This window comes from Papio anubis, chromosome 1, assembly GCF_008728515.1.
Source record: "Papio anubis isolate 15944 chromosome 1, Panubis1.0, whole genome shotgun sequence".
Lineage (NCBI taxonomy): Eukaryota > Metazoa > Chordata > Mammalia > Primates > Cercopithecidae > Papio > Papio anubis.
Window position 1 is genome coordinate 123,654,049 of NC_044976.1, and position 13,859 is coordinate 123,667,907.

At 36.0% G+C, this 13,859-nt stretch overlaps 1 protein-coding gene across 1 annotated transcript; it reads right to left on the reverse strand.

The window, feature by feature from the left end:
- Positions 1 to 5,572: 5,572 nt before the first annotated feature.
- On the reverse strand, positions 5,573 to 9,732 carry LOC100998899 (small proline-rich protein 2D). Its single transcript, XM_021923845.2, has one exon. The coding sequence runs from the start codon at positions 6,183 to 6,185 to the stop codon at positions 5,967 to 5,969; it is 219 nt and encodes a 72-aa protein (XP_021779537.2). The 5' UTR covers positions 6,186 to 9,732; the 3' UTR covers positions 5,573 to 5,966.
- Between the last annotated feature and the right edge of the window lie 4,127 nt (positions 9,733 to 13,859).

Here is a 13,859-nt window from a genome sequence, read left to right on the forward strand (position 1 = left end):
AGTACACACACCAGTGACACTATAAGGCAACCACATAAACAAGTTTGCAGAATAACCAGCTAATATCACGATGCAATCAAATCCACATGTATCAATACTAACCTTGAATGTGAATGGGCTAAATGCCCCAATTAAAACACAGAGTGGCAAGCTGAAAAAAGAACTAAGGGCCACTGGTATGCTGTCTTCAAGAGACCAGTCTCACATACAATAGCCCACAAAGGCTCAAAGTAAAAGGAGGGAGAAAAATCTACCAAACAAATGAAAAACAGAAAAAATGCTGAGGTTGCAATCCTAATTTCAGACAAAATAGACATTAAACCAACAAACATCAAAAAAGGCCCCCAAACAGCATTACATAATGGTAAAGGGGTTAAATCAACAAGAACACCTAACTCTCTTACATACATGTGAACCTAACACAGGAGAACTCAGATTTATAAATCAAGTTCTTAGAGACCTTCAAAGAGACTTAGACTCCAACATGATAATAGTGAGAGACTGAAACATCACATGGACAGTATTAGACACATCACAGAGACAGAAAATTAACAATACTATTCACCACCAAAACTCAGCACTGGATCAAATGCACCTGCTAATAATCTACAACTGTCCACCTGAAAACAACAGAATATATATTCTTCTCATTGCCACGTGGCACATAGTCTAAAATTCATCACTTGATAGGAAATAAAACACTCCTCAGCAACTACAAAAGCACTAAAGTCATAACAACCAATTTCTAAACCACAACTGAATAAAATTAGAAATCAAGACTAAGAAATTAACTCCAAAACAAACAATTACTTAGAAATTCAATAATCTGCTTCTGAATGTCTTTGGGGAAATCAAATTAAGGAAAAAAAATCAAGAAGTTCTTAAGTTACAACATACCAGAATCTCTGGGACACAACTAACCAGTGTTAAGAGGGAAATTTATAGCACTATAACATAGTGAAACCCCATCTCTACTAAAAATACAAAAAATTAACCAGGCGTGGTGGTGGGCACCTGTAGTCCCAGCCTCTCAGAAAGCTGAGGCGGGAGAATTGCTTGAATCAGGGAGGCAGAGGTTGCAGTGAGCTGAGATCGTGCCACTGTACTCCAGCCTGAGCAACAAAGTGAGACTCCATCTCAAAAAACAAAAAAAAAACAAGTTAGAAAGATCTCAGTGTAAAAATGTAACATTACAACTAAAAGAACTAGAGAACCAAGAGAAAACCAACTGCAAAACAAGAAGATCATAAGAACTAACTAAAATCAGAGCCAAAATGAAGGACACTGAGACACACACACAAAAAAAAGACACTCAAAAGATCGATAAATCTAGGAGACGCTTCTTAAAAAAACTGATGAAATAAATAGACTGCAGGCTAGACAAATAAAGAAGAAAAGAGGGAAGATACAAATGAATGCAATTACAAATGACAAAGGGGATATTACCACTGACTCCACAGAAATACAAATAAAAATCAGAATATTATGAACACCTCTATGTACATAAGTTAAAAATGTAGAAGAAGCAAATATATTCTTGGAAACATACGTCCTCCAAAACCTGAGCCAGGAAGAATTTGAATTTGTGAAAGGACCAATAATGAGCTCCAAAGTTGAATCAGTAATAAATAGCGTACTAATCAAAATAAGCCCAGAACAAGACAAATTCACAGCTGAATTCTACCAGATGTGCAAACAAGAGCTTATATCATTCCTGCTGGAACTATTCCAAAATATTGAGGAGGAACTCCTCTCTAACTCATTCTGTGAGGCCAGCATCACCCTGATACCAAAACCTGGCAAAGACGCAACAAAAAAAGAAAACTTCAGGCCAATATCCTTGATGAACATCAGTGCAAAAATCCTCAAAAAATTACTGGCAAACTGAATCCAGCAACACATCAAAAAGCTTATCTACCACAATCAAGTTCGCTTTACCCTTGGGATGCAAGGTTGGTTCAACATATGCAAATCAAAGACTATGATTCATCACATAAACAAAACTAAAGACAAAAATCACATGATTATCTCAATATATGCTGAAAAAGTTATTGATGAAACTCAACACCCTTTTAAGTTAAAAACTCTCAAACTAGGTATTAAAGAAACAGACCTCAAAATAACAAAAGCCATCTATGGCAGACCCACAGTCAACATCATACAGAATGGGGAAAAATTGGAGGCATACTAGCACAAGAGAAGGATTCCCTCTCTTGCCACTCCTATTCAACATAATATGGGAAGTCCTAGCCAGAGCAATCAGAGAAGATAAGGAAATAAAGAGCATCAAAAGAGAAAGAGGGTAAGTCAAACTATTTCTGTTTGTACATGACATGATTCTATATCTAGAAGATATATCAAAGACCAAAAGCATCTTGCAACTGAAAAACAACTTCAGCAACGTTTCTGGATTCAAAACCAATGTACAAAAATTGCTTTCACTCCTATACACCAACAAGCAAGACAAGAGTCAAATCAGGAACACATTCGCATTCACAATTGCCACAAAAAGGATAAAATACCTAGGTATACAGAAAATCAGAGAGGTGAAAGAACTCTACAAGGAGAATTATAAAACACTACTGAAATAGATCAGTGGTGACACAAACAAACCGAAAAACATTTCATACTCATGAATAGGAAGAATCAATATCGTTAAAAGAGCCAATTGTCCAATTTCCACATTCAATGTGACTCCTTTCAAACTACCAATGAAGTTCTTCACAAAACTAGAAAAAAAAAAAAAAACTATTTAAAAATTTTAAAATTCATCAAAAATCAGCCCAAATAGACAAGGTAATCCTAAGCAAAGAGAACAAAGCTGAAGGCATCATGCTACCTAGCTACAAGCTATACTACAAGGCTACCATAAACAAAACAGCATAGTACTCGTGGAAAAACAGACACATAGACTAATGTAACAGAATAGGAAATGCAGAAATAAGACAACACACCTTCTAAAAATGTGTCAAAAACAAGCAATGGGAAAAGCACTTTCTGTTCAATAAATGGTGCTGGGATAACTGGCTAACCATATGCAGAAGATTGAAACTGGATACCTTCCTTAAATCATATACAAAAATCAACTCAAGATGGATTAAAGACTTAAATGTAGAACCCAAAACTGAAAAAACTCTGGAAAACAACCCAGGCAATACTTTTCTGGACACAGGAACTAGCAAAGATTTCATGATGATGATGTCAAAAGCAACTGAAAAAAATTGACAAATGGGATCTAATTAAACTAAAGAGCTTCTGCATACTGAAGGAAACTATCAAAAAAGTAAACAGACAACCAAAAGAACGGGATAAAAATTTTGCAAGGTACACATCTTATAAAGGTCTAATATCCAGGATCCATGAGGAATTTGAACAAATTTACAAAAGAAAAAAAAAAAAGCCCCATTGAAAAGTGGGCAAAAGACAGGAACAGACACTTTCAAAAGGAGACATACATGTGGCCAAGAAGCATATGAATAAAAGTTCAATGTCTCGGATCACTGGAGAAGTGCAAATCAAAACCACAATGAGATACAGTCTCACACCACTCAGATGGCTATTACTAAATTGTCAAGAAAAAAGAGGTGCTAGAGTGTTGTAGAGAAAAGTAAATGCTTATACACTGTTTGTGGGAGTGTAAATTTATTCAAACATTATGGAATACAGTGTGGCAATTACTCAAAGAACTAAAATTAAAGAAAAGAACTACCATTAAAACCAGCAATCCAATTACTTGGTATATACCCAAAGGAATATAAATAATTCTATCATAAAGATTCATGAACATGTTATGTTCATTGCAGCACTATTCATAATAGCAAAGACAAGGAATCAAACTAAGTGCCCATTAGTGATAAATTACATAAAGAAAAAGTGTACATATACACCATGAAATACTACACAGTCATAAGAAATCAGACTGTATGCTTTACAGGTTCATGGATGGAGCTGAAGGTCATTATCCTTAAAAACTAATGCAGAAACAAATAACCAAATATGGCATGTTCTCACTTATAACAGCAAGTTAAAAAATGAGAACACATGGACACATAGAGAGGAACAGCAGACAATGGGGCCTACCACAGGGTGGAGGTTATGGGGAAGAAAAGGATCAGGAAAAATAAGTAATGGGTACTACAATTAATACCTGGGTGATGAAATAGCTTTATGACAAACCCCTGTGATACAAATTTAACTATATAACAAACCTGCACATGTACCCCTGAACTTAAAGTAAAAATTTAAAAAATAGCTGATGCCAAAGAGGATGCAAAGGAAAATGTCTTATATGCTCTTGGTGGGAATGTAAATTAGTACAGTCATTGTGGAAAACAGTAAGATTTCTCCAAAAAACCAAAAATAGAATTATCTTTCAATCCAGCAATCCAACTACTGTGTATCTATCCAAAGGAAAATAATTCAGATTATAAAAGGGATGCCTAAACTCCCATGGTTATTGCAGCACTATTCACAATAGCAAAGATGTGTAACCTAAGCATCCATTAACAAATGAATGGATGAAGAGAAGATTGTACATACAGGCAATGAAATACTATTCCATTGTAATAAAAAGAATGAAATACTGTCATTGGAAGCAACATAGATTCAACTGGAGGTCGTTATGTTAAGTAAAATAAATCAAGCAGAGAAAGACAAATATTACATGTTTTTACTCATATGTGGGAGCTACAAAAGTTGATCTATAAAGATAGAGAGTAGAATGATAGATACCAGAAGCCAGGAAGGGTGTTCAGGGATGGAGAATGAAAACACACTGGTTAATGAGCACAAACATACAGATATATAAAAGGAGTACGTTTTAACATCTGATAGCAGAGTACGGTGACTACAGTTTACAACAATATATTGTATTTTTCAAAATAGGTAGAAGAGAGGAAAGTAAATGTTTCCAACGAAGACAGAAATGATAAATGCTCAAGATGATGAATGCCATAAAGTTCCTAATATCCTGACTTTATCATTACACATTTGATCCATGTAACAAAATATCACATGTACCCTAAAAATGTGTATAGGTATTAGGAATCAATAAAAAATAACAAAACAGAGTCTTCTTGTTTTCTACATTAGTTACAGCCAAGCCACTCTCTTGCTGGAACAAATATGGTGGTGATTGTAGTGGGGAGTGATGATGATGATGACGATGATGGTGGTGGTGGTGATAATGGTGGAAAAAATGATGATATCTTGCTGCAAATAAATTTCTATCAAAAGACAGCTAATTATGTGTCAGGCATTGCGCCAACAAAATTTCAGATAGTAATTCAATTTTATGCCTTAAACTAGTTTGTTAGGTAAAAGTTATATTGCTCACTTTACAGTAAAGAGATTGACATTCAGAGAAGTTGAATAATATGTTCCTCAAATCAATTAAACACTAATTAAGGAAAAATGAAAGGGGTTTAAATAATACAGACATAATCATTGGTATGACCCAAATTGTGAGATCCTTCCTGTGGATTAAAAAAAGGTGGAAATAAACCCAAATGATTACATAATATTGCCAATAAAGCAGATTTGAAAAGAAACAAAAGATCCATTCACAAATGTATATGCATAGATACTTTATTCAGAGAGTGAAAGGAAAGTGACAACTGCACAGGTGGTAGAAGCTCATGCCCAGGGGACAGACAGACACAGAAAACATCAACAGAATTCTCTGATGGTTCTCATGGACAGAGCTGCTGGTGTTTCTTCCAAAGCTCTGGGAACCGGCACTGCTGAGGACTTCCTTTCTAAGTCTCCACCTGGACAGTGGCAGTATGGCAGCCTCAGAAAGGAAACATTTTGCTATCAGGGGTCATCATGGGCAGATCATAGGCTAAGGGGAAAGAAGTTTCCTGTGTATCCCTTGATGGCTTTGATGAGAAGATGCAGGTGAAGCTGTGGAATGAGGTGAGCCAAATATCCTTATCCTTTCATGGTCCTGATGAATCCTGAAGCTGTTACTTGCTCTTGGGTGGACACTTTGGCTGGCAGGGTGGGGAAGGTGTCACCGGAGGATATTTCTGCTGGCACTGCTGAGGTGGGCAGGGCTGTGGACACTTTGGTGGTGGGCAGGGTTCAGGGCACTTCGGGGGTGGACATGGCTCTGGGCACTTTGGCGTGGGGCACACAGGAGGTGGCTGGCAGGGCTGCTTAGACTGCTGCTGTTGGTAAGACATCTTGCTGGAGTCTCAGAATCTGAAAGAAATGATACGACAGTGTTCATGGAAAGGAATCCTCCAGAGAGAGACGCCAAAGCTTATGTAATACCATGACATATTATTTCTCCAATCTCCAAAAACTTATTTAAACTCTTAGCTCCCTTTTCATGACTTCCTGTCTTCTCCTTTCCACTTGAGCAAGTTGCTTCATCGGCCCTAGGAAATCCTGCCTTTCCTCATACAATTTTTCCAAAGAAAACATCCCTGTAATAAAGAAGCAAGTATGTTTTTCCATGAAAATAACATCTTCAGGAAAGGCAGTCACAAGTTCAGATCCCCTGGGCAATCTCACAAGCTATTCCTATCATCATTATCTGTTGTAAAGCACCGGTGGGTTGACTTGGGCACAGAGTAAGGGCTGTTCAGGAAGAAGTGCAGGCTCTCACACCTGCTAAGACAATCCTTTGAAAAGGACACCAGGAAAATATGGAAAACAGAAAAATACTTCATCCCTTTCTTCAAACAAAGGCTTTCCTATTAACTTCTCTGTTCATATGGACATATAACTGTGCATTTTTTAAAAAGCAATATAAAACACTGCATCATGTAGTCTAATCCTGTAGTTCTATTCACTAAGTACCATGAAACCTATGATCATAGGTTTGGATCTGCCAAACTTGCCGTATTCAGATTAAATTCAACATTTCAGGGCACAAACAACAGAGGAACTCAAGGAAGCAGACTCACCAGGTTCTCCAAAGCAGATCGGTGCTCAAGTACCAGGAGTTTAGGAGTTGTAGAGCAGAGAACCTCTTTATAGGGCCTGCTACCCCACCCAGCAGGAAGGGGAACTACCTAAAACTGGGCTGGTCCAGCAATGTCCCAACTGAAATGCAAATTTATCCATAACAAGCATGACAGGGATTCTCAAATTGGTAAATATCCTGTTCTGGGATCTCTCCACTGGATTAAGTGCTCCTGACTCATGGAGGCTCTGCCTTAGATCTCAATTTCAGTGACTTATGGCAAAGAGGGATTTGGGGGATTCTCTAACTGGTGATCAAGGGTTCTCTTTCTTGACTGGGGGCAATGAATGCTTCCTGTCTAACACATTCCCTAAATCATAAAACTTCCTGCCCTGATCCACTGTAACTGAATGCCATATTGTTGTACATGAACCCATCTCCACCTGAGTTTTCCTCGTACAATTTGCCAATGTGCTAGAAGGACGGACAGACTTAACAAAGACCTGAGCTCTGGCCCCAAATTTTTTTGATAAGTTGTATGACCACAGCCAGGTCAACCCTCCTCCCTGGAATTGTAAACAGAGGAGCATCATACCTACCTCTGGTTTTGAAGGCACTGACCATATCTTGCCTTCTGTTGACCCTGATCAAGCCTGAAATTTTCTGCTCCACCTCTATCTTTCTCTCACAGAACCCCAGATTTTACGTATATTCCTTTCCTCTTTGAGGGCTGTCTTCTACAGCCCTCAAAGGGGCACTTGTGTCCCAGGATAGATACCAGAGTGAGATCCACTCTCTCCAGTACGTTTACCACTGCTGCCATCAAGGACTTGTACTAGAACCTTTTCATTTGTAAAACTGTACTTTTATTCACCACATTAAGGAAATGGAGAAAAGGGAAACAAGGTTACAAGCATTCATTTTAAATATTTGTATTGAACCATGCCTGTATGTTTCCCTGTGAACATCCTATAGAGAGCAAGAAGCATAGACTCACAGTATGTGATGTAAATAATTAGAAGTTTTCCACAATAGAGGTCAGAGCACTTAACGTCTGAAATCAAGGGGAAAACATAAACAAAGTGTGATCCTATGTGTTTGCTTTCTCTACAGGTTTTAGTGTTTGAAAAACAGTATTTTTTTATTTGTTTGTATGTTCTTCCATTGTCTTTTCCCAAAGCCCTCCAGCCCCACAACTTGCTAGATTATCAACTCACATCCCAATGTATACCTCTCATCTGACCTTTTTATCATTGTTCACTCAATACAAATGTTATTCATGTGAATGTCTTTCACATCTTTTTAAAACTCTTCCTGTAATCAATGGGACTTACTAAACATTGTATATTAAACATTTAAAATAATGTTGCTGGAGCTTTCTCATCTGGGCCAATGATCAGGAAGCTTTCCAAGAATGTGGTTTTATAATTGAAGAAGAAGGAAGAGGAAGATAAGGAAAAAGAGGAAGAAGAGTGACTCAAATTCTTTGGAGCACTCATCAGCTATCCTCCAGATAGAGCAAGAGCACTGAATCAACCCAGCATCACATCCCTCAGTTAAGCACGTTAGGTTTCCAGATCTGCAATTGCTCCAGTCTATGAAGAAGGGCTTTTGGCCAAGATCTCCACTGGCCAGATGCTACAGAAATAGAACTATCATGTCAGCACCTTTGCGCCAGGTGTTTACAAATAGTGTTCTCACCAAATACTTCCTATAGACCATTACATATGCCAAGCACAGTGGGTGAAGTAAACAGACTTCTCTCAATAGGTCCCCTACTCCTCCCCAGAGCCTCATATCACATCTACAACACAAATCCTTAGAAAACTGTCTGATTTCTAACATGAAAAAATGGAGAATTCTTTGCCAAATGAGATCACTGTGTGAGATAATACAGTTTGGGTCACTCCCTGAGACTGCCCTTCTGAGGACACCCCACTCAAACAGGCTGCTTATTGCAGCAGTGCAGGCACCAGAGTGGCAGCAGCCCTAGTGCCCCCAGCATCTCAGACAGGGTCACTTTACAAGTTGAGGTGGCGAACTGGAAACTCACAGTTCCTCACAGACCAGCTACATGAAGTGTGGCCACAACATGAAGAAGGGCAGCTACCAGTCACAGCTTCCCCTAGTTATGACATCCAGGCCCTGAGACACAGAGCGAGGCATACTTCACACACACACACACACACACACACACACTCACACCCACAGACCATGTGTCTTTATCTGTCATCTATCTACATGTCTAAAGAGGTTAGCTTTATGTTCTTTAAGAGTCTAATAGCTTTAGGTTCATTCCTATTACTTCTACTTCATAATTTTTAGGGGATCATTAAGTATGAATTATTCATACTTAAAATGACAGGAAAGAACAAATAACTTTAACATTTTCTGATTCCGACAGTATATTTGAATTTTATTAATTATATATTCACTCATTTGTGTTTGTGTATGTTTATAATGCTAAGAAGTTTACATCACGTACATAGTGTTGGCTAACTACTACTACAATTGAGATACACAATTATTCCATTTCCACAAGGCTTCTCTGCTCCCCACTTATAGTCATAACCACCCCTCCCTTCCCAAATACTTACCTCTGGTAAATATTACTCTTTTATCCATCTCCGTGATTTCATTATTTTAAGAATATTTGAGTGAATTTATACATCACGTAACCTTTTGAGAACTGCTCTTTTTTTCACATAACATAATGTCATGGCAGTCCATTCACTTTGTGCAAGCACTTTTAATTTTGTCTAATACTTGATTCAACATTTTATCTCACATTTCAATACTATACATTCCACTAAACAAAATAGTACTGGCAAATAAAATTTTAAAATTAAATAGAAAAAAATTAAAAAACAGAAATTATGGGAAAATATTCTTGATATGTTCAGAGATACGCTAACTGCAACTCCGCATGCATATCACATATCTGCCTTCTGCTTTTATTTCTGAATAAAAGGCTAAGCCTCCATTGTCCTTCCATGCTGAATCCGATAAATTACAGAACATACATATCATAGAATAGTGAAGATCATTAAATTGGATGGTTTGGAAGATTATTTAATATAATTTAAAATATTCTAATTGTACGAAAAACATATGTAAAGCATGACAGCATTTTCATCAACATTTATTAAAAGGTAGGAAACATATGAAACAATATATTAAATGTTATTAATATATGGCTGGTGAAATTACAGATGATGTTTATTTTCTTGTTTTACTTTTCAGAATATTCTCCAAATGTTACCTATTATTGAGGAAGGAATCTTAAAATTCTGCTTTGAAAAGCTGACAAGAGACAAGCCTGTCCATTGCTCAATTAGTGAGATAATGGTCTTTTTTCTTTTCAGCATTTTTGGTCAGAGATCAAGGGTGGGGCTGGATGCAAGTAGCAGTTGTTTTATTGTTATAGCTCTACATTTGATCACATCCCTTCTAAAATCTCTCTTGAAGAAAACCCCAATAATATCCCCCGTCCTCATAGCAGTGACATATGTACACAGAAGCCACAGACACCCAATAGCCATATGTATGTGTAAAAAAAGTTCACCAAAATTGGTCGATCTTCCTAGGGTAAAAAACAATCAGGAAAGAGTTTGTCTACTATCCAAGACCCAGACAGATAGAAATCATAAAATTGGCCATAATATGATGAAACTGGAAGTAATGGAAGATGGGTAGATAGGTAATAAAGATAATAGAACATAGTGATAACAATAGTACCTACCACTAAATTGTCATGAGAAAAAAAATTAAATCAGAGACTGCATATAAAGTACTTAGCACAGGCTACAGATAGTACTCAAAATAGTAAAGAAACACATGGTTAATTAAACAGAGGCAAAACATAGATTTCAAGTTGTTTATGGTTAAGAAAGGTATTAACTTTCTCTTTCAGATTGTTTATATCATCCCTATTTTAAGTGTGTGCCAGAAGTTTTTAGGAAAAAGCAAATGAAAATATATGATTTGAATGAAATGTGCAGAAATAATAAGATGGGCTGTTCTGCACATTTGTTCTTATGTATTAAAAATGAGCGTTAACCTAAGCAGAAACTTAGAACAAAGGATGGAAAAAAGTGTTTTAATTTGTCCATGTTATTTGAGCTCTCTACAGACTTCCTCTCAATTCAGTTAGTACAAGAAAAAATAAATCTAAAAACAATAAATAGCAGTATGTTGATTTGTTGATTCACAAAATATTAACATGTATAGATATTTTTATCCTGTGTAAAAATATATATAATGGTTTGTTCTGTGTGAAAAAAATATATAATGTTATCTCCCATTTAGTCTACTGTTACTGTGGTTAGCTGTTTAGGACAATAAAAATATTGCTCATTTAAATATCACAAACTTCTGCTGGCAAATTACCTAAATTTTAGCTGAATCCTTATAAAAACCTGAATACCTCATTAGCACTAATCTTTCCAAAGTGTATAAACCTTATAAATTCTACTTTTATTTTCTCTTTATGTTAGACCTGAATATTTAAGAGCAAAATTTAAGAGCTATTAGTAATACAAAGTACTTCAGTATGCTTAGTGTTAATGAGATTAAGAAGGCTATGTGGTAAATGATGGAATTAATCAGACACTTCTTCTTGTAAGAATCTTTTCAACACAGTGAATGTGCATAGGCTGTGGTCTCCCTCAAAAAAAAGTCAAAAGGAAAACAAAGAAACACAAACAAAATTGTGAACAAAATTTGGAGAGAAAAGACTGTCTGAATTCTAACATAGGACGAGAGACCTGAAAATTATACTGTTAGTTGGAGAATGGTTAAATAAAATATAAACACTATTAAAAAATCCAAACTAACTTACAATCTTAAAAGATAAACATAATTTTATAATATGATCCCACAATAGCACATTCAAAAATTGATCTAGTACATTTTAAAACATCTCAACAAAAAATAATGTGCATTCAAATACTTACAGCAGCTTTAGTCATAATATCCACTACTTGTGATCTACCAAGATGTCCTTCAATAATTGAATCAATAAACTGTGGTACATCACAACCAAGCAGTCAAATGCTGTGCAGTGATAACATGGAATGACGTGTCAAGACTCACAAAGTCGTGGTTGAATTTGAAATGCAAACAGATACATAAGAAGAGTCAGCCTCAAAGGCTGTAGGCCCATTTATGTGATTTCTGTAAAAGGCAAAATTACACTTCCAAAAAGTGCAACAGACTCCAAGTTCAATGAATTCGGTGGCACCCACCGTGACACACATTATAATCAAATTATCAAAAGAGATAATCTTGAAAGCAGTAAGAGGGAAGTGAACCATCATATCTAAGAAATCCTTAAGAAGTAGGTGACCAAATGCTCATCAGAAACCTTGGAGATCAAGAGGTAGTGGGGTGACATATTTAAAGCCCTAAAAGAAAACACTTTCAACCTAGAATACACGGCAAAACTGTCCTTTAAAATGAAGGCAAAATTATGGCGTTTCCAGAAATTAAAACTTGAGGCATTTCATTGGCCCTGGATTTTGTGTATGAGAAATTATAAAAAGAGATGCTCAGGTTGAAATAAAAGGATGCTGGAGAGAAACTATATGAAGGTATAAAAATCTCTGATAAATGTACACTGGTATATAAAAGCCAGCATTATTGAAATTTTAGCTTGTAACTCCACTTTTTACTTTCTACAAGGTTTAAAATGCAAATAAATACAATATAATTACAAGTCTAAGTTAGTGAACACACAATGTATAAAGAAGTAATTTGTGAACTCAGCATAAAAACAGGATAGGGCTGTATGATTCAACTTTGCTTTTTTTTTTTTTCCTTTTTGACAATCTCACTGCCTCACCCAGGGTGGAATGTGGTGGTATAATCTTGGCTCACTGCAACCTCCACCTCTGAGCTCAAGCAATTCTCTTGCCTCAGCCTCCTGAGTAGTGAAATTACAGGCATGTGCAACCACACCCAGGTAATTTTTGTATTTTTAGTAGAGACAGGGTTTCGCCATGTTGTCCAGGCGGGGTATGAGTCAACATTTCGATGCAATTGAAGTTAAATGAGTGTTATTTCAAATAGATTACTATAACTTTAGGATATTATATATCATCCCCATTGAAATCACAAAAATATTTTCGAGTATACACAAAAGATAAAAGGCAATAAACTAGTTTCACTACAAAAAATCAAATAAACATAAATCAGACAGTAATGAAAAACAAACATTATACAGAAAACAGTAAGTGCAGAAAGAAGACCTTCTTTATCAGTAATTACTTTAAACGTGAATGAATTAAATTCTCCCCACCAACACAAATTAGAATAAAGAATCAAAAAGAAAAAAAAATTCAACTATTTTTTGTTTAAGAGAGTAACTTTACAGCTAAAGACACAAAGGAGGTGAAAGTAATCGGATGGAAAAAGATATTTCATGTAAATAGTAGCCAAAAGAGACCATAGGCGGCTACATTAACATCAGACACAATTAACTTTAAGATAGTGTTGAGAACTGTTATAAGGACACATTTATTGATAGAGATTTATTCACCAAGAAAATATAGAAGTTATAAACATACATTTACTAAACATCAGAACTACAAAGTATACGAAGATACAGTGAGAGAAATTAAAAGAAGTTAATAGGTCTATAATAAATGTTGAAAACTCAAATAATTCACTCTCATTAGTGAATTGTGAGTGAATTCTCATTCGTGAATTCTCATGGCTAGAATAATAGAAGTTTGAAAAAATAGACGACATAAATATATAAGCCAATCCAACCAAATAGGCAAATATAGAGCACTCCACCTAACAACAGCAGGATACACCTTACAGTTTTCTCAAGAGAACATGGAAGAACACTCTCCAGGATAGACCACATATTAGGCTACAAAACAAGTTAATATATTTTAAAAGTCTAAAATCATGCAATGGACTTTTCCAATTACAAGGAAAT